This window comes from Parasteatoda tepidariorum, chromosome 11 (assembly GCF_982258835.1).
Source record: "Parasteatoda tepidariorum strain Cologne lab strain chromosome 11, Ptep-v5.0, whole genome shotgun sequence".
In the NCBI taxonomy this organism is placed as follows: Eukaryota; Metazoa; Arthropoda; class Arachnida; order Araneae; family Theridiidae; genus Parasteatoda; species Parasteatoda tepidariorum.
The window spans coordinates 14,769,582-14,790,811 of NC_141765.1; the positions used below are offsets into that span (position 1 = coordinate 14,769,582).

At 27.7% G+C, this 21,230-nt stretch overlaps 1 protein-coding gene across 5 annotated transcripts in view; it reads right to left on the reverse strand.

Moving 5' to 3' along the window:
- Nucleotides 1-21,230, reverse strand: part of LOC107445331 (uncharacterized) — a 76,850-nt gene that overhangs the window by 31,878 nt on the left and 23,742 nt on the right. For 4 of the 5 annotated variants that reach the window (XM_043052240.3, XM_016059693.5, XM_016059695.4 and 1 more), the window contains exons 2-7: nt 16,023-16,258; nt 10,237-10,521; nt 9,234-9,416; nt 3,509-4,701; nt 704-841; nt 539-626 (exon numbers count right to left, since the gene is read on the reverse strand). In XM_043052240.3, coding sequence (XP_042908174.2) covers nt 539-626; nt 704-841; nt 3,509-4,701; nt 9,234-9,416; nt 10,237-10,521; nt 16,023-16,247 — 2,112 coding nt within the window. In that variant the 5' untranslated portion in view covers nt 16,248-16,258. Of the gene's footprint in view, nt 1-538; nt 627-703; nt 842-3,508; nt 4,702-9,233; nt 9,417-10,236; nt 10,522-16,022; nt 16,259-17,957; nt 18,029-21,230 lie in introns of all 5 variants that reach the window. The other variant, XM_087154752.1, reaches the window with a different exon arrangement.

The following is a 21,230-nucleotide window of genomic DNA, read 5'->3' on the forward strand; positions in this document are numbered from 1 at the left end:
GCAGCTGCTTTTACCAGTACCCACTAGATAAATGTATATATTGAAATATACCCAGGTACCATCTTGAAACAGGCAATTATTAAATCAATCATTTATAATTTTTTTCCTGCTTTGTAAGAGGCCTTTTATCCTTGATGAAAAAAAGTAAACAAAAATAAACAAAATTAAGAAGAAAAAAATGAAAAGCAAAAAAAGATTTGAAAAAAAAAATAAGGTAAAAAAAGAAGTAAAATACTTAAAGAAAGAATGAGTAAAGAATTTACTTATTGGGAAGTAAAGAATTTACTTTTTCAACTTTTATCCTCCTTTAAGCAAAATTTATTTTAAGATTAAAAAAAATCCATGAATTTTAAATTTTCTTAAAAATACATTTAGGTGAGCTATGGACCACTCGGCATGCCTATGTTTATAGCATACAATTAATTTACTAATAAAAGAAAATCTTTACAGTAGAAGGTAAAATATGACTTATATTAGTTGCATATTATATAATTTTGTAAAATTTGAATTGATAATGCATTCTAATTATAATACTTACTGCTTTCTTCTCACTTTTTTTATCAGACTTTTGAAGGCAATCACTCAACACTTTACAAGCAGCCTTTATTTCTTTACTTATTTCAAATCTAAAACCAATTTATTTTCATTATTAACTAACTATAATAAATTTTTATTACTTTAACACGAAAAATATTATTTTTACTTTTTTCGTGGAGCTGCTGGTAGATTCATCAATGTAGGCAAGATTTCACAAGTTTTAGATTTTGGGTCTATTTCTTTCATGTTTTCAGAAGTTTCACATTCATTTTTTAAAATAATATTCTGATTTTCAGAATGAAAGCTGAAAAAAAAAAGAAAACAAAAAGCTACAATATTTTTAATTTTTAAACAAATATAAAAAATACTACTGAAGCTAACCAAGTATTTACCTTAACTTTTCATCGGAAGTAATAATAATGTAATAGCAAAATAATGGAGCGAAATAGTTAATGAGCAAAACAAATATACTCAAGAATCTTATTTAATCAAGTTAATGAAAATTTTTAACTGAATAGAGACAGGTGAAATACAGTTTTAATCAATTTTTAGCTCCACATTTTATGCATTGAGATGTAAAGTAGTACAACAATAGGTATTTGAAGGTCAAAAGTTATGTGAACATGTAGAAATCAGACATCTTGTAAAAACTGCTGTTTTGACAGATAAAAAATGAAATATTTCCTTAAAATTTTTATTGCAAAAAAAAAAAAAAAGAAGAAAAAAAAGAACACAAAATATATATTTTTACATGCTAAAGCAGCATATTTTAACCATATTTTTTGTGTCGTATCTAGATATATTTATTCTCACTAGCAAAAGATGCCTTGGAGTATGTTTGAGGGTTAATTTAAGAGATAGAAAATAAGATGTAAGGTTATACTAATTCAAATGAATATCAGATAAATCTAACAAGATAATGACATTGACGATATATATATATAATGCATTTGAGAAATGATCTTTTAACACTTGATTATACACAATTTTGTACTATATCCACATGTAGTTGCTGCTATGGATTTTCAGATTGTTTTCAAAATCTGGAATTATTTATACCATGTTGTACATCTGGCAAACAGTGCACTTAAACAATCACTTTTGAAGAACTCGGTTAGTAATGATTCCATCACATAACCATGAGAAATGCACAAATTTGTCAGAATTTCAAGCCTTTTACACTTTTAAACGGGGAACACGAATCTTTGGAAGTAGTAATTTTTTTCTTTTGAGATAGAAAAAAAAAGATGCACGCTTTTCATATTGTAGTAAAATGTCAGAGTCGCAACATTCTCTGATTTCACTTCAATTTCATCAAATTGGAAAAAAAAAGCCAAAAAAAAAAAATTTTTTAAACCATATTTTTTGTTGGTTTAAGGGGTCACAGTACCTTTGCAACAATTTTTTAAAATAAAGGTATAATCATTAATTTTGAGGATGCTTTACATGCTCATTTAAGTTATAATCAATAATTCATCTTCAAAAAGTAATTAAACTGTTTAATTTTTTTAAAATTTTAAAAAAAGTTGAAAAAATTCTAAATTTTTAAATCCCTAAGGCTTTTTTATTTTAACATATTTTCAAAAAAAGTTTTTTTCATATTGCTTGCAATATTTATCTTAATAATTTTGTGCATTCATTTGTTGATATATCAATTAGAATATTTTTTATAGATTATTTTGTAAAAAAGTAGAAAAAAAGGGTAAAAATTCCTGTTAGGTATATATAACATGCCGTAAAAATTGTAATACGTCATAAAATGCTTATTCCATGCACATTATAAATAAGTGTATTATACTCAAGATAAAAAAGTTTACTTTAAAGCTTTATCTTAAATAGAAAAAATTCCTTAGGGATTTAATTAAGATTAAGACACAAAATTATCATCTTTGCGAAAAAGCACTTTAAAGTCAGACTGCTGAGCAAGTTTCTGTATTAGAACAATTAAATATCATTCATAACTTTTTTAAAAATGTAGATAGAGAGATTAATTTTTTTTCTGTACATTTGAAATACTTTGAAGTTTTATTATAAGCAATAAAAAAAAATTTGGTATTTTCGTCATTTTTTGGGTACTGTGACCCCTTAAACTGTTTTTTTAATGGTTTATTTAAAATACATGGCTGAAAATATTTTAAGCTTTAAATTAAAAGCAATATTATCATTAAAAAGTATTTCCTAAAAAAAGTATTTAACTGAAAATTAGTTTTTCCAATGAATAATTCAATAATATTCACGATTATAATGTTTTCATAAATATGCTAACGCAATAAAAAAGAATAATAAATTACAACTTTAACTTCCCGTTACATTACTTGACAGCGCACTTAACATGTAAATAGAAAATTTAATGTCTAAATTTCATATTAGTATGTCTAAATGTTTTGTAATGCATGTAAAAAGATTATTCTTTCCTCACTGCTTGTCGGGTTATATGAAAATGATGTTCTTTAGCGTTATATAATTTATAGCAAGATTTCTTTTCATAAAACATGTATTTTTTGCTTTTGTGTAAGCTTGAAACATTGCTTTAGTTTTATTCTGCTCTGCCAAATATGAGTAAAAAAAGTTGGGTATGGCACATAAACACGAACTCTGCATACAGGTATTTATCAGTTTGAGAAAATGTAGGGTAAGACAACTGATATGCCAAAAAAGGTAAATGCCAAATATAAAAAATTATATGCCAAAAAAGATACTGTCTTTTTTGACACATCCTTTTGTTTAAGAAAAAATATCTTTCTTTCTAAGGACAATTCTGCCAAATTAACAAGATAAATTATGTCACAAACCTAAAAATTTTAATCCATTTTCTGAGTGCTAATTTCTTAGAAAAATTTTCCCCCACCAAATCAGATGATAAAAAAAAATAATAACTTTCTTTTTGGACATGCAGGGCAATATAAAATAAATGTGATTTGAATACATTTGTGTAATAAGTAAAAGAAATTTGCTTCCAATATTTTTATACCTTACGTATGAATCTGTATTTTCAATATTTTTCTGATTTTGAAAAGCTGGTATTTTTAGTTTAGGAAGTTTCATACTCTTTGATCTTCCAATTGGAGAAGTTCTTATATTAGATCTTGGAATTTTAGATTCATTACTATTTGAACTGCTTAGAGGGTTAGTGTTTGCTGCTAGTCCTCTAGCAACAGAATGAATAGTAGCACTACATTTGTCACATATATGAATATCACTATTTGAATTAGTAACTAGATCATTAGTTGTATTTATTCCAACTGAATTCGTTTGAACATTTTCAGACTTAAAATGTTCACAATTATCCCTCATGTCATTAATATCGAAATCACCAACAGCAACAGTTCGAACATGCAAAGCAGCAACAGAAGGGGAATCACAGCTGGTTAATTTTTCATCTCCAATAGCTATAGAGTTTGTCTTCTTACATTGTGAACAAATCGTGTCATTTATGTTAGCATTGCCAACAGCTTTATCACAACAAAGTTTTTTTATTGTGTTTTTGTCTGTCATTGTTTGAGAGCTAGTATTTCGAAATACTTTCAATTCAGATGTTTGTACAAACTTAGAAGTAGTTACTGGTGTACTTTTTGTTGTATTGTTTATTGATTCAGTATTTACAGATTTATCAACATATCTAATATCCATACTAGTGAAAGAATCAATGCAAGTTTTAGGCACATTAATTTTATTAGTAGAACACTTAGAAGAGGTAGATTTAAGTGGTATATGAGGATGAATTTGCTCATTTGAGCCTCTAAATGATTCAAGATCACTCTCAAGAGATTCTGATGACAAGTTCACATAAGGTTCATAAATTTTACTTTTCTTAGAAGAGCACTTATTATCAGTTAAATTATCACATCCTACAGCAACAGATTTAAGTTTGCTTGGGATGTACCCAACACCAATGTCACGGGTAAGAACAGTACACGATATCCCAACACTTTTAGAGTTTTCTTTTTCTACAAAACATTTTTTAGAAATGACAGCATCTAAGCAAGATGCCATTCCTGGAGAAGATAAATGATTTTCCTTTTGTATAACTGATAAACATATTTCATTGATTCTTTGATTTTCTAATAGTGTTTCTTTTTGCAATTCTGTTTGTCTTTCACTTTGATTAAATTTAAGTTGATTCAGTAAAGACTTTTTCTCTTCTTTCAAAGCAGATAATTTAACCTGTAAAAGTATGGCATTAGAACACATTATGAAAATAAAAACACATATTGTTCAAATATTTTAGTACAACTCTATAATAGTTTTTAAAAGGGAAGTACCAGGGAAAATGGCTACTTTACAGTTAATTTCTAGAACATATTTTCAATTAGCAAAGTTATTAAAACATAGGAAGTCACTTTATCTGAATAAATCTGATTATTACAACATTTAAATATAAAATGAAAGGGCAGTAATCAAGAATTTATGCTATATAGCAAATATTATACTAAGCCATATGATATATTAAATTAAGCCACAAATTAACACCATAGATATGAACACCAATGAATTATTATAATCATTGTCATTTGTAAAATTCTATGATAATCTAGCAGTTATCAAGACAGTAAGTATCAAGCTTTTTCTTCCAGAAATACTTTTATATCTTTTATTTCTAATGACATTATTAATAGTGAAATTATGATATTATTTAAATTATAAGCATTAAAAAAAAGACTACGTCTAAATTAAATTGTTAATACTTTCGATGCATTTTAATGCTGGGGAAAACTAACAAAGAAAAAGGAGAGTTGTGTGTTGCCAGTATTCAACTCCCAACAAATAGTCTATAGTTAGCATATGACATGAAATACTAAATTAGAGCACAAATTTCCTGAGAAGAAGCACTCTAAAGACAAGTGTATCAAATTGATTTACTACAGTGATTGTCAGAGCACCCTTTTATCCCTAATATCTAATCATCCTGTGGATGAATTCATGGCTCCCCTCTCTTTGTTTTTTTTTTTTCTGTTCTTTTGTTTTTGTTTTTTCCAGGTAAATCTGTTTTAGAAAAGTGGGGAAAGCAAACAAAAGAATAATTCAATAATTGATCCACATATTTTTTTACTAATTAAGTGATTATGAGCTATATCAATAACTAACATCCAGTTTACTTGTACAATACACAAATTAAACATATTAGGATGTGATTTGACTCCCTGTATAGTAATGATATGTACACTTAAAAACGTAAAAAGTTGTTGAAACTTAATCCATTTTTTTCTATTAAATTACTTATTCCTAACTATCACCAAGTATAATATTATCAATGATGTATATTTAAAACAAAAATCTTCCCTGCATTTACTTTTAATAAAGAACTGAAAGAAATATGTTAGAAAATGAAGCTAATTTCAATTTCTTTTGATAGATTTTTGCTGTATATATATATATATATATATATATATAGCTAGTTAGTCACAACGCTTTATAATTTTAGCAGCAAGTAACATCCCTCGCGGTAGCTTTTAAATTTCCATATTGTTTTCTTTATTTTATTTTAAAGAAGCATAGTTGTTTAATTTATAGAGGAGCAAACATTGACTCGGTTCACTTTCCAGTTATTGCTAAAATGAGGTACAAACTAAGCAAAGTATACTATTAGAGGAGAAATTGAAAACTGAAAAAGCTTGATGTTGAGGAGCTGAAGAAACCCAATGTTCAAGAAAAGTATTTATCTAACTTAAGTGATAAACTTCAATCCCATGAAGAACTCGGAAGGCGGATAATGGATGAAACAAATCATAACCCATGCAGCTGAAGAAGTACCTCCAGAAAAGAAGAAGAATAAATGGAAGGATTGGTATGATCTGGAATGTATGGAAGCCACTGCGAGGAAAAACAAAGCTTATAAAGCTATGAGACAAGGACATAGTACTAGAAATACCGAGGAAAAATATAAAGAGCTGAGAAGGCAGGAAAAGAGAGTACATTTAAAGAAAAATAAAGGTTTCTTTGAAGAACAGTTTAAAGAGATTGAATCACTTAAGACACAGAAAGAAGCAAGAAAATACTATCAATTAATTAATAATATCAGAAAGGAGTTAAACCCTAGAGCAATTACTTGCAGAAAAAAGAATGGAGAACTTGCAGGAAAAAAAACAGAAATACTTGAGAGGTGGAGAGAACACTTTAAGGACCCCTTAGTTGGGGGTGAGTCACCAAACCTGGCTGATGGTATATCTTATGGGACTACCAGTAGTCAAGGAGAGGAAACTGATTTGCCTACTCTAGGTGAGATTGAACAGGCAATTAAGAAGTTGAGCAATAATAGATCTGCTGGACCAGATGGAATAAAAACTGAGCTTTTGAAAATTAAGGAATCAGCATTGATCAGGGCAATCCAAGATATTATATGCAGGATATGGGAATTGGAACAGATGCCCATTGAATGGGATGATGGTTCTATCTGCCCAATCTACAAAAAGGGATACAAGATGGATTTTAAAAATTATAGGGGGATCACCTTATCGAATACAGCATACAAGATTTTCTCCAGTGTACTATATAAAAGACTTTTACCACACGTGGAGAAGGTGGTTGGAAGTTACCATTGTGGTTTTCAAAGAGAAAAATCTACAATTGATCAAATACAAGTTTTAAGACAAATTATTGAGAAGACAAAAGAATTTAATATTGAGACTTTCCATCTTTTTATTGACTTTAGGGCAGCATACGACAGTATCAAGAGAAATAAGTTGTATGAAGTAATGGAGGAATTTGGTATTCCCTTGAAGCTTATTAACTTTATAAAAACAACACTCAGAAGAGTCAAGTGCGGAATTAAGTTGCAAAACGAACTCTCCGAGCCCTTCTACACTGATAGAGGCCTGAGGCAGGGAGATGCACTTGCTTGCCTTCCATTTAATATCGCACTTGAAAAAATAATCAGAGCATCTGTAATCAATGTAAGAGGCACTATTTTTCAAAGATCTACACAAATTTTTGCTTATGCAGATGATCTTGAAATTATTGGAAGACCTAGACAATCAGTAGTGGAGAACTTCAAAGCTCTTGAAGTAGCAGCTAGTGAAATGGGACTAACCATTAATGCTGCAAAATTAAATATATGGAGATAAACAGAGGGCTCACTAAGGCAATGCCCTTGCATGTGAATGATTATGAATTTGAAGCTGTTGATGAATTTAAATATCTTGGAACTACTGTAACCTGCAAAAATGATATAAATACTGAAATCGATAGCCATTTAGCAATGGCAAACAAGTGCTACTTTAGCTTAAAAAGCCAACTAAAAAGTAAATTTCTTAAACAAAAGACTCAAAAATTAGCATATAAAAAACACTCCTACAGCCTGTGATCCTATATGGTAGTGAGTGCTGGACTCTTAATAAAAAGAGAACAAATTGCCGATTTTTGAGAGAGGGATACTTAGAAGAATTTTTGGTGCAGTCTATGAGAATAACAAATGGCACACCCTTTACAATCATGAGTTATATAAAAAGTATAAACAACCAGACATAGTTTATGTTAATAAGGCCAATCGCATTCGATGGCTTGGACACCTTTATAGATCTGAAGACCAAAACCCCGAAGAAAAGAAACTTTTTTTTAAGCAGAAGATACAAGAAAAAGGGGTCGTCCACCGACTAGGTGGCTGGAAGCAGTTGAGAGGGACCTAAAGATAATAGGAATAACTAACTGGAAGGTCATGGCACAGAATAGATCAAGATGGCAAAAATTTACTGGGACGGCCTTGGCCTGTCATAGGCTGTAGTGCCCAAGAAGAAGAAGGAAGTTGTTTAATTTTTAAGTATTCCTGATTTATATTTCGGTATTTCAATTTAAAAAAAGTTTAATGCAATGAGGCCTGAAAAAGAAGAAAGTACCTGATGTAATAGTGACCGTTTATTCTATTTAATATGATTTACCTAGTATTTTCCATTAAAAGATCATTGAAAATGTTACTGTACCACTATGAACTCCTTTAAGGCAAAGCACTTCAATTATTTATAATTTATCTTAGAGGTTCAATGATAAATTCACATAGTTTTTTTTATCGTTTTTTAGGTCATTTTCACATGATTTTTAAAATTTAATATAATATTATGACATGCAAATTGTAAATCATGCATTTGAGAAATATTTTTTAGGGTGCTCGGTTTGAGAGAGTTTCATCTTAGAACCATCAAGTTTCTAAGTCACTTTATTTGCAGATATTGCAATGGACTTAGATATTGATTTTAAAAACCAGATTTTAATTAATGCAATATTATAAAGACCCAAGAAAATCACAAAATGATTGAATAATTTTAAAAGAATTAAAGAACATTTTAAAAATTATTTAAATAGTGCACAACTCTACCCCAGTAATGAAATTTTAATCGAAAGAAAAAAGAACCTTGAGCACTAAGAGACCCTTAAAAACCATTTAATTATTTTTCAAAATAACTTTTCCTTCCTTCGAGTTTTCTGTTCAGTACAATAAGTCTATAGCTTCTGGCATTTTTTTAAGGCTTAGATTGAGCCCTGTAGACTTTTACACTGAATTCACTAAAAATCAGCAATTTTGAAGTGAAAAATAGAGAATATACGTGTATTAATAAACTTATATAACAGATTGATACCAGAAAATATGGTTATTAATTTTTAAATAACTTTCCAATTACTTCTACTGAAAGTGTTTAAATTTGGAGAAAATGTTCAGTGACATGAAATGTAAAAGGAAAGTATAAGGAGAAATGATAATGCTTCACCTCTAAAATAGGAATGCATTTCACTTGTTCTTCAAGTTCTTTCAGCCGTTGTAAACTAGATGCCATTTGATGTCTAATATTCGTAAGAACAGATTTCTTAACAGATGATCCAAGACTCTTGTTTGATTTAGAGACATTGTCTGAAGTAATATTTTCATGGGATATAAGCTCAGAATTTGTAGCCTGAAAGCAGAAGATTTATTTTAGACAGAATAAATTCTTTTAGATGTAATAAAGTAAGAGAGATAAAAAAACTAAGAAGGAAAACTGTTTACTATTTTAATTTTAGTTTTCTTTTTTGTAATGTTAAAGTATAGAAAACATATTTTTTATTTTCTTTAAAATATGTTATAATCATGTAAAAGAATTTGCAAAATTAGAAGACATTCAAAAACTAAATCAATACTCTAATGTACCTAATTAACTTTGAAAATAAAAAATAATTTTAATAGGTTAAAATAGTTTGTTTAAATGTGTAATATTTTTCAAACTTAACATTAGTTTTTTTAATAAGACTTCGCAAATTCAGATAATTGTTTGGTCTACATATGTACAGGAATAATTTGTTAATTATACAAAATTTGAAAGTTAACTATAAATTTTTTATTCATAAAATGCAATTTTTAAACATATATTATATACATGCATATGAATAAAATTTTAAGCACTAAGAAAAATGGAAAAATTATGCCTACATATTAACTCTTATCTAAATTACATAGTATTAAATAGTCCACATATCTAAAAAGATAAGCCAGAAACCAGACTGTAATGTGGCTTTGCCAGGCCTTTTGCAGATTTTATGTGCTGTAATCAGAATTTTCATACTTTATTTTTCTATTTTTGCAGTGCATTACTTTATTATTAATATTTTATGTATTAAATTTAATACAATTATAAAGAAAACTTATCCAATAAAGTAAGTGTAATACTATATTTTTTGGGATAATATTTAACATAAATTTACACTTGTTCATACTAATAAAATAAAAAAATTGCTTACATCAGTTGATATAAAGTTGGAAACAGTTGTGGATTGTGAAGAAACAGAACTTGTAGAGCTGCTATGTGACTTAGAAGATACTAAATTAAATAATTGTTCTTTTTTGTTATTAACACTAGATGTATAAAAAGAATGATAGCCATTTTGCTTTTTTGGTATGTCATTGCTACTGCTACTTTTTTTAAGACTTCTTTGCCAAGTGTCTTCAAAGTCTATCACAGCATCTTTCAGGCCATCACTGTGCAAGTAAAAGTCGTTAGGTAGTGTAGCAGTTTTATTAAGAATCTAAAAATAAAGTAAATTATATGAGTAAATAGTACAGAATTATTTTTAACAAATATGATTAGTATAGACACTAACAAATAAAACTAATTTTTTCAACTGTAAACTTCAAAAAAAGCAAGAATAAATTTAACCAAAAGTAACAGTAACTTTCAGGCTGGCAAGGAAAATAAAACAAGGAAAATCTTTCTTAAGATATTGTCAAACTTGATACTCTCACGTAACATGTTTTAATCATAGGCCAATGGACATGACAATCAATCTATGGAACTACAAGCTACTAATAAAACACAATAGAATATACAGTAGACCACCAATTATCCAACAGAGTATGAAACAAGAATATGACAGAAGATTTTTAAGTGTATAGATATTGAATGATGAGCGAAATTATTAAAATTATTAGTAAATACAATAAAATTTCAAAATGCACCTACTTATGAGTGATTTTTCTAGCATAAATAATGATACAATATTATGAAAAAAAATTAGTAACATATTGATTTTTTGTCATTTTTTAACAGCCACATTTAGGATTCGTCAATGCAACACTAACAAAGATAACAACAGCTTCTCCCTATTTTTCAAACCCCTCAACACATTTATGCAACATATTTTTTGCATTCATGAGTTATGTTAAAAACATGCATAAGTTATAGTACTACAACTGTCCTCACTTAATTGCATGTCATATAATCAAATAACCCGCATATATGGATAAAATGCAATGGTGCACAAAATTTATAAGAAACCAATGTTAAATTTAATTATTTAAATTAATATTTAAGGTTTCCAGTCCTTATTTAATTGCATAAAGAAAAGAAAAAAAATGAATTTTTATAAAATTTTTCATCAGTTAAAATGGAATTTTCGCTTACAGTTAAGAAGATTAGAATACAATACATGGTCACTTCAATCGAAACTTCCCATCAATTTCCAGCACCAAACAGGAGTCAGGGGGAGGGGATTGTTTAAGAAATAATCATATCCTGTTAGCTGTATAATAAATGAAACGTTTTATATCCTTCTTCAACAGAATACAGAAATGTTTATTTTAATGTGTGTCAAAACAGCCTTAAATTACAGATTTCTTCAGAAGGAAATAATTAGTATTTTACTATGTATATTATACTTTGATTTAGTACTTTTCACTGAATTATTTTACATAAATTTAAATTTTATTATGCTAACTCTTACAGCTCTAATTATAATTGTTTATCGTTCATTAAAATGACCTCCAAAACATAATATTATGTATTACATACCATTTCAAAGCAAAATTTTGTAAAAACATAGCATGGACTATTACACTATCTTAATTATTAAATAACCTGTTTATTTCAATACAATTGGTAAGAACTAATTTTATTCCTTTTATTGAGCAGTACTGTATTACAATCACATCATGTTCATTAGTACTGGTATCATCGAATTCAGATATTTTATTTAATATGCACTAAAAATTTTATCACTAAGCTATTAATGACACTCTTATAGCAATTTAACCAATCTAGAAATTTTTCAGACACAGTATTTTCAAGGGTTGCAATTTTGTGTCTAGTTTAGATGAAACCTGATATATATCATCACTAGTTTTCTCACCCACCATCTCCTTTTCTTGATTATTTCAAAATTGCTCCAGGGTTCCACTAGTTGAGTCTTTACTACTTTTTTTATAACTCATTTTTTAAAAATATCTTATTATTCTAGAATAACAATCACCCATAAAAGTTTCTTTACTGACATTTGAGAATGTTATTATTAGTTAACTTTTCAAATTTAATTAAATAGTTTTCATGTTTCGTAGAGAGAAGTAAATATTTACATCTTAGTTTGAATCATATTCACTATGATAAAAACAAACGACAATTATAAAAATATTTTAACTAAAAGAGGCTGAAATTAAATTTATTCAACATCAAAATAAATATTTCAACATTATTCAGTGATATTTTTGCATTGGACATACTAAAAGGAACTTTAGAGCTGCAAAATCTTGTAAATACAGTGAATGATTTAAAACGTAGCTTTTTTCTTTTTTAACTGAAAACAAAGTCAAAAAGACACATTCGATATTACAATAACCTTGATCTCCTTTTTCATAAAACTTAAATTATTTTTCTCATTCACTAAAATGAACCAGGTATATCAATTTAAAGAGAATCACATAATATCAGAGATAAATTTTTTTCCAAAAATGCACATGCAAATTTCTGTGTTTTGAATTTTAAAAACAAATCCACAAGTTTACAGACATGAAAAATTCATTCTTGATCCAGCCACTTAAAGCTTTTTTTTTAATGATAAAGATATTTAGATTTTTGTTAAATTTAAATATTAAAAATTTCAGTCGTCATAACTATAGGGGATAAGATTTTCGATAGACATTAACATTGATACTTTTTGCCAACTTAAAATTGTAGATTTTATTAAATTAAAAAATAGCAAAGTTAATCAAACTTTGGAAGTGCAGTTATATTTATGTAATTAAATTTCTTGAGCTTTTCATTCGAAATTTTATTTAAAAAAATCATTTTATTTTTATTTTTTTGTTAAAGATCAATTTGTTTAATGGGTATTAGCAAATTATTGAGATAAAATTTTTGTGATCAAAAATTTTATACACATTTAACATGCTATCAGAAAATTGAATACTTTTAGCAATTCGAATTCATGCAAAAATGAAAAATATGATATTATTTTTAAAGAAATGTTACCTTTTTATCAATAATTGATTTATCAAAAATATATACATATTGGGGAAAAAATATAAATTCTAAAATAAATATATAAATAAATATATAAATTTGAATTTAACATTTTAATTAAAGAAAATTATAGGGTTTAAACCGAAACCAAAAATTAAAACAAAACAATTATAGTACAAAATAAGATTCAATATTCATTTGGCATTATACTCCATTCATTACTTTAATTTTTTAAATTATTATAGGTTTTATGAATTGTAATCAGGAAACGTTTTCTTTTTTGTTTTTTCCAAAAAATCACATAAGCTACAAAAGATTTAAAACAAAATTGCAAACTGTGGGCAGGTTAAAAGTTCACGTTTTCATTCCTTTTCAAAATTTTCCTGTTGCTATAACATTGAATTAAAATATAGAGACATAAATACAATGAGCTAACCTTCGAAAAATCGAAAGAAAAAGCTTATATTTACAATGAAATATGCACAAATAAATTCTATCAAAAAATGATTATTTAAATGCACGATTAGAAAGTAACGCCTGTTGTAATAACATCGTAATTAAAATAACGGAATCGTTAAAATCACATGGAAAAGCATCGCAATAATTGTAAAAAATATAGAAAAATCGCTTAAATTTAGGATGGAACCTGTCGAATGAAGCACGTCAATAAGTACTTATTTAAATGCGTGATTTAAAATTTGAATGTCGTAACAAAAATCAGAATTTCTAAAACCACTTGGAATGCATAGCAAGAACTGATGAAATATTCCTGAAAAATAACTTGGACTATGATGAAATTGGTACGAACAAAGCGCGTCAAAAAGTGATTACTTAAATGTTTGATTTGAATCTCACGTGTCGTAATATTATCGTAGTAAAAATACGAGGTTTTCAAAATCACGTAGAAAGGCGTAGCAATAACTGCCTTTACAAAAAGAAAAAAAAAAGTTAAATAGATTTACGATTAAATCAGCACAAATAAAGCACGTCAAAAAGTGATAAACTAAATGCGCGATTCAACGCGTCACCCCTGTGGCCTAATTTTTTCGAGCTTTCTGCGACATACCTCTCTAATACTAAAATATTTCAGCAAGATACTTTAAAAAATAACAAATATTCATGTTACTAAATTAAAGTAACAAAATCGTCAACTACCAGAAAAAAAAAAAACTTTTGGATTAAATGAAATAATTTTTTTAATTGAATACGTAATTTTTTTTATTCTAATATTATGGGTGATATTCTCGCATTTTGAAGGGGGAAAACGCTCTTTATTTCCTTTTGCGCATTCTGTAAATCATCATCACAATAAACAAAATAATTAAAAAAAATCATTAAAACCGTAGCAGTAACCGAGATTCAGTTGTTGTAAGAAATATTATCGTATTAAAAATATTGGATTTTAATAACTATGTGGAAATCAATAGTAATAGCTGCATAAAAAAATTAGAACGAAAATTTCTGCAGAAAAGAAAACCTAATTTTTGCTTCATTATTCTTTATTTTTCATTATTCTCAAATGAGAATCGAAAAATCACAGGCAATTGTTTCCCCTCGGATGTGCAAGAAAGGCATCGTTTGAATATAGTTCTGTAGAAAAGATAAAGTCTAACCAAAATTTCTGCAGAAAAAAATAATAACTTTTTACTTCCCAAAAGAAAAATCTTTCTGCAAGAACTCGGTAACGTTCAACGACAATGTCGCCGTGTCGCCACAATTCTGTTACGGCGAGAGTCACAATAACATAAATGTATCGGGATTTTACAAACTACATGGAAATTTGAAGTTATTTATGACGGAAGAAAACGATCGAAACCTCACTTGGGTTTTTGATGAAATCGGAAAGAAAAAAGAACTAGTCAAAAGTAATTACTCAAATTCAAAATTCGCGTATAAATTTTTTTTTTTTAAACATGCAGAATTTCAAAACAATAACCGTTGATAAAGCTTAACCGTAGAAAAAGCTATCGAGAAACGACATAGACTTACAATAAAATCTGTCAAAATTGAGCGCCTTAAAGATTGATTACTCAAATGTGTAATTCAAAATTTCCGGCATTTTTTTATTTTTCAAAAATATATATAAATATTTCATTGTGTTATGAAGCTCTTGCAGTACCATTAACAGTTACTGGGCAGCAAGGTGAACACCCCTAAAGAGTTTAAAAATTTCAAAATAAATATATATTTATACCCTAAACATTCAATACCACTTAAACAAATCCAAAATAAATGCCACCTCTAAAAATAAAAACATCAAATCATTGTAAACAAAAGTTCAAAAAAATATTTAATTTCTAAAAAGTAGCTTTGAAAGAAAAAAAGCATTCTTGATTAAAATTACAGAAGTTAAAGAGAAAAAAAATGGGCACTTTAAATACCAAAGATATCAGCCTTTGTAACATTTTTTTTATAAAAAAAAAAAAAAAAAACAGATTGCATAGACGTGACATAAAGTTTCTTTCTTTTTCCGATGAAGGCGCTTTACTAGATAGCTAAAGCTTCATGTCTACCAACTTACTCAGGCATCAAAATTGATAACATTTTTCAAATATGCCAAAATTCGTAATTAAATGGAACATTCTTATTTTAAAATTAGATTTAATGATCTTTTGTATTAGGAAATGATTGATTTATTGAAGAATTTAGTGTAATTAAAGATTCATTTAAAAGTAGTTTTTCATGTGTGAATAAAAATTCAACAAACATCAACAATTATACAACAGCATTAATAAAAAATATATACAATAATGAAAAAACTTGCTTTACAATAATGAAAAAGTTTATTAAACTTACTTGATTGTTTTCTTTAGTGTGAAAAGCTAAATTCCCTATTCCCAAATAGGATTCCACAGATTTCTTTTCTTTTCTTCTTTCTCGTCTTTGCTGTCGTAATTTGTCGAGCTGGGCAGTATTGTAAAGTGTATCGCAAAATCGGACAAAGTCAAGATCAATGTGGAATCCATAGGGGCAGCAAGTGCATTTACTTGTCATTTTTTGATTCATTATCTTTTTAGGCATTATTGCGATAACTGCAAAGGAGAAAAAATTAAATTTCAGTAACACTACAAATCATTTTTATGTTATACTATAAATTAAATTAAGTTGTAATGGTAGGAGGCAGCTTTTGATGCCAATAATTTTTTTACACATTGTATAAAAAACAGACCATCCAACGCTAGAAAATCAAAAAGTCTGATAGTTTTTATGACCATGACAAAGCCTAATGAGCAAAACAATGATAAAATTTTTAAAAAAATAAATTCACACATTATTTGAATTACTTTTAAATTTTTTTTTTTACCCTTAAAAATTACAAAATAAATTAATCTATTGCTTTAAAACAGACTGATTTAGCATTTTTTAAAAACATCATACAAAAGCTTTTCTGAAACTCTTTCTGGTTAGTCTTCCTAGTCAACAAACCATAAAAATTTGTTTCGAAAAAGAAAAGCAGAATCAAGTCTGAAATTTGGTTACTTGGCTTAATATTCTGTCACAGGTTGCATAGCTGTGAGGAATGGTTAATAATGCCAGCATCAGTTGACCAACACGCGGGTGGCATTATTTTACAAGCTATTGACTCAACACCATTGAATACGTTAAAATAAAATGAATACAGTATATTTATACTTATAACAAATTTATAAATCATTTTTTTTTAATTATTTCATAATTTATTCTTCTTCATGCTAGAAATAGCTTTCTAAATAAATTAACTAATATAGCAACATTAATAATTTATCAATAACTATTTTTATATTACCCAGGAAAATTATACAGCTAATTTTATTCTTAAAGGTTTCTTCAAGAACTCTATCTAGTCACAGTGAAAATATAAAATTGCTTTTTAAAGTGATAAAACTTTTTACAGGGGAATAAGTTCAATGTTTACATTTTCCTGATATTGGAATATTGACAGTTTTTCACTAGCTTGCAAACCTCAGAATTAATTTATCAGCATGTATATTTCTCTTGGCAGAACAAATGTTTATTATTTAAATACATTAATGACACATTTTGGCATATTTAAGAAGTTAAATATAGAGAGAGACAGAACATAAATTTGCAGGTTTTAACCTGCAAATTTATGTTCTGAAAGACAAATAGAAAAAAACTTTTAAAAAAATTCTGTTTCTCTTTTGCTTTTTTTTTTAATTAACTTTTCCTTGAAACAGCGTTTTTAGAGAGCGTTTCTAATAAAAGTTACTCTTGCGTCACTTTTTTTTTTCTAATACGGCATGGTGAAAAAGTTAAATTGAGACTTCGTTAAATTTTTTAGCTTAATCCAGAAAGAATTTTGTTTTGGTTTCTATCTAGTTTTCTTTTTTAAAGAACATTTGTTTTTGTCTATCTTTTTTATTATGATGTGGCAATTAAGGTTTCTATTAGAGATTCTTCTTCCTCTTTACCTTTTCTTGAAAGTATGGTATTTGGAAAACTGAGATGTGCAGCCTTAAAATTTTCTTTCGAAAATTAAGATCGATTTTTATTTTTTCTGTTTCGCTTTTTTGTAGATATTTTTTTAATGGGCGTTTTTATGATAGTGTGGCATTTTCAAAAGTCTGTCTGATAGACTATATCTTTTTTAACGTTTTAAGGATACTTTTTCTGAAAAATACTTTTAACACAAAAGTTTTGTTTTAAGGAATAAGACGATTTCTTTCTCTTTTTCCTTTTAGAAATTTAATTAATTTTTTTTTACTTGTTGTTAATTAGATTTTTATTTACCTGAAATATTTTTAATGGGAGCGGAATTCGCATCCGGGCACACCTTATTATGAGGGGAAGGCTTAAGATTTCTAAATAAAATAGTAAACATTATTATAAACTTATAACTGAATAAATAAAATTACAGTTATTTTTATTCAAGTTCAACACTCTCATAAATTAGTAAAGACAATAACCCAATTTGTCAGTTTGATATCAAATGAAGAATAAATTAATTTAGATCAGGAAACATAAATTATTCTTGATTTCGCTTGACAGAATAGGCTTTTCTTCATTATTTATATATACAAATTACATTCTAAATAAATTTAGAAATTACTTCAACTTAAATAAACATAAAACTAAATAAATTTTAAATATATTTATTAAACAGCAAATCATTTTACATACAGTTAAAAAAAATAATAAAAATAATTCCAGTCACTTTTGTCTTTTTTTTATCTATTGATTTATATTGAATATTAAATAATTATATGCATACATCCCTTCCTCATGATTGGCCTGGATAAAACCTTCAATGAAATTGGATTAGGAAAAAAATTCCGACTAAAGAATATATATTTAAGAATTATGCCATATATAAAATATTTTCAACTTGACCAACGACTTTTTTTTTTTTTAAATCGTTCATTTAATCAATGATTTTTATCTAAAAAAAAAACAACAAGAGATTCAAATCATGATGACCCTGCTTATAAATAATGCACAATAATTAAATAGTTACACCCCAATGACCGAAATTGGTGGTTGTTGACTTCCATCGATGAATGTTGACAATCACATAGTCGCTTTGGTAAATGTCTGAAATATATACTAGGTCTAGTTAAGTGCCACTGCCCGGTTTTGGTTTTAAAGGAACCCAAAACCCCGATTGAATGGTTCAAAATTGTTTCGAAAATAATACATGATGTACCTACGGTCTTACCCTAAACTGAAACTGAACAAAAATTACCAGAGTCCAAATTTAATGGGTATAGACCACAATACCAAGGCGGCCATTCATTAACAACTCAGGTAATCCAAATTATAATCCTCAACAAAATCAAAAACTTTCCCGGCCAAGTCAAAGTTATAACCAACAATTCCAATTTAGACCTAGAATTCAAAATGAAAAGTTTCATAAAACTATACAACAAACAAGTCATTTCGCCCAGGCTTCCCAGGAGTTGCCTCCTAAGCCATGTAAATACTGTGATAAGCTTGGTATAACCAATGCTTATCATTGGGGCCAAAACTGTATAAACAAACCTAATATTTTTACGGCTGAGAATCAAACTCAGCCTAAACAAGAAAGTGACCAATCTCAAAATTGTCAATTAATAGTAGCTGGATATGTACAAAATAAAAATGAAAACAATAAAAGTGACAAAAACCCAATTTTGACAAATAAAACTATCCTGTTAAATATTGATACAGGTAGTACTCTAAATATCATCCCAACTAAGCCTTTTGAAAAACTTAATGTCCAAAAGAAAGAAAAAACTTTGTTAATGTAAAGCAAACAAAAGGTATTTTGCAACTTAACCAAACCTGTACTTTAAACTTAAAAATTGGAGATATAGCTAGGTCAGTGGAATTTTATATTTTAAGTACTAAACTACCTTATGCCATACTGGGTTTAAAGGAATGTAACGGGTTTAAATTTGTGATTGATTGTGTTAAACTAGTTGCAATGCAAAATCGGAGAAAACTGATCACTTTTTCGGATTATAAAAGCAACTTGTCTTTACACATCTCTCCTGAAATCCAGGTTAATGATTGCAACAAAAATACCAATAAAGAAAATAAAGCTAAGAATAAAAATAAGGAATGTAAAAAAAAAAAAAAGAATGCTAAATCAAATAATAATAAACAAAATGAAATTGTTAAAGAAAACAAAATTTTGGATATGAAAATAAACAAAAATACAAATGTAAACAAAGAGAATTTAAAGAAAAATAAAACAAAAAGAAGACTTAAAAATAAAGATTTAAATAGCAAAACTGAAAATAATCTTGAGATTTCAAATGTTCTTGAGACTGAATGTGATAATGGTGCGCAACATTGTCAAAGTCATGTTGATAGAATTATGCAAATTCAAGATGATGAAAAAAATTCCCAACTTCAGGAAATTTCAGAAAATTTTTCAGATATTTTTGCTAAAGATAAATAAGATGTAGTGCATCTAAAAGTAAACTTGCAATTCAAGAGTCTGCATATCCCTCCCCCTTTTGAAATTTAATATTTTTTCATACAAAAATTAATAATACTCATCTTTTTACAGGCAAATTTTACACTTAAGGGGACACAAGGAAGTTTTCAAGAGATTTTTTTCTTCATTTTTTTTTTTTTTTTTTTTTTTTTTTGCATAGCTCGTTAGAATGTTTCTTGTAAGCTTTTCCTTTTACATTTGACACTCAATAATATTTAGAATACTTTATTTGGAGTTAATAATATCTTTCATGCACTTTTTCATTGTTTTCTTTTGATAATTTCACTGCATGAAATTAACAAAAAAATAGACAGTTCCGTTAAAGACGGTAGTACTGCATTTTTTTAAAGAATTTTTATCGAAAGGGGAAACAAAAATCAAACACATTGGGGATCGCAAAATAGTATTTAATTTGAGGGAGAAAAAATAACGAAAATTATTTCGAAATCACGATACAGGAAAGCAGGAGTAATAAACAAAAATATAGATTGCGAGAGGAAACAGAGAGGAATTGTACAGAAAGGATTTGTAACCAAGCCGGTCCCAGGTACACAGTAAAATTTTGATTTAATTAACTGACTGTTCAGGGCACCGATCACATTTGCTTTCTTCAATGTTTATGATTCAATATCCGTATCCAAGTAATTTTGAACCCCTAAAACAGTGCTTCCCAAAGTGTGGTACGCGTACCCCTAAGGGTACGGGAACAGTTTAGCGGGGGTACGCGTTCTTAGGCGAAATATCTTATTGCAACAAACGAAAATTTCAAACTTTTTTGTTTAAATACAAAGTTAGTCCTGAAATTTTACGATTGCGTATTTTTCTATTGGCTATTTTTTGCAGAGTTAACAGTTAGTAATTAGTGGTGCCAACAGCTAGTTGTGAGTTTTAACTTTTGTGCAATTTTTTTATAGTAAAAAATACATTCATTTTTTTAATAGTGGTACACAGCGTTACGAAAAATTTAGAAAGGGTACACAAAAGTCATAAGTTTGGGAAACACTGCCCTAAAAGATAGAGTAACTCCTAGATCAAGCAACAAACAAAAGGAAAGTTTTTATTTTATTTTATGTTGTACAGCC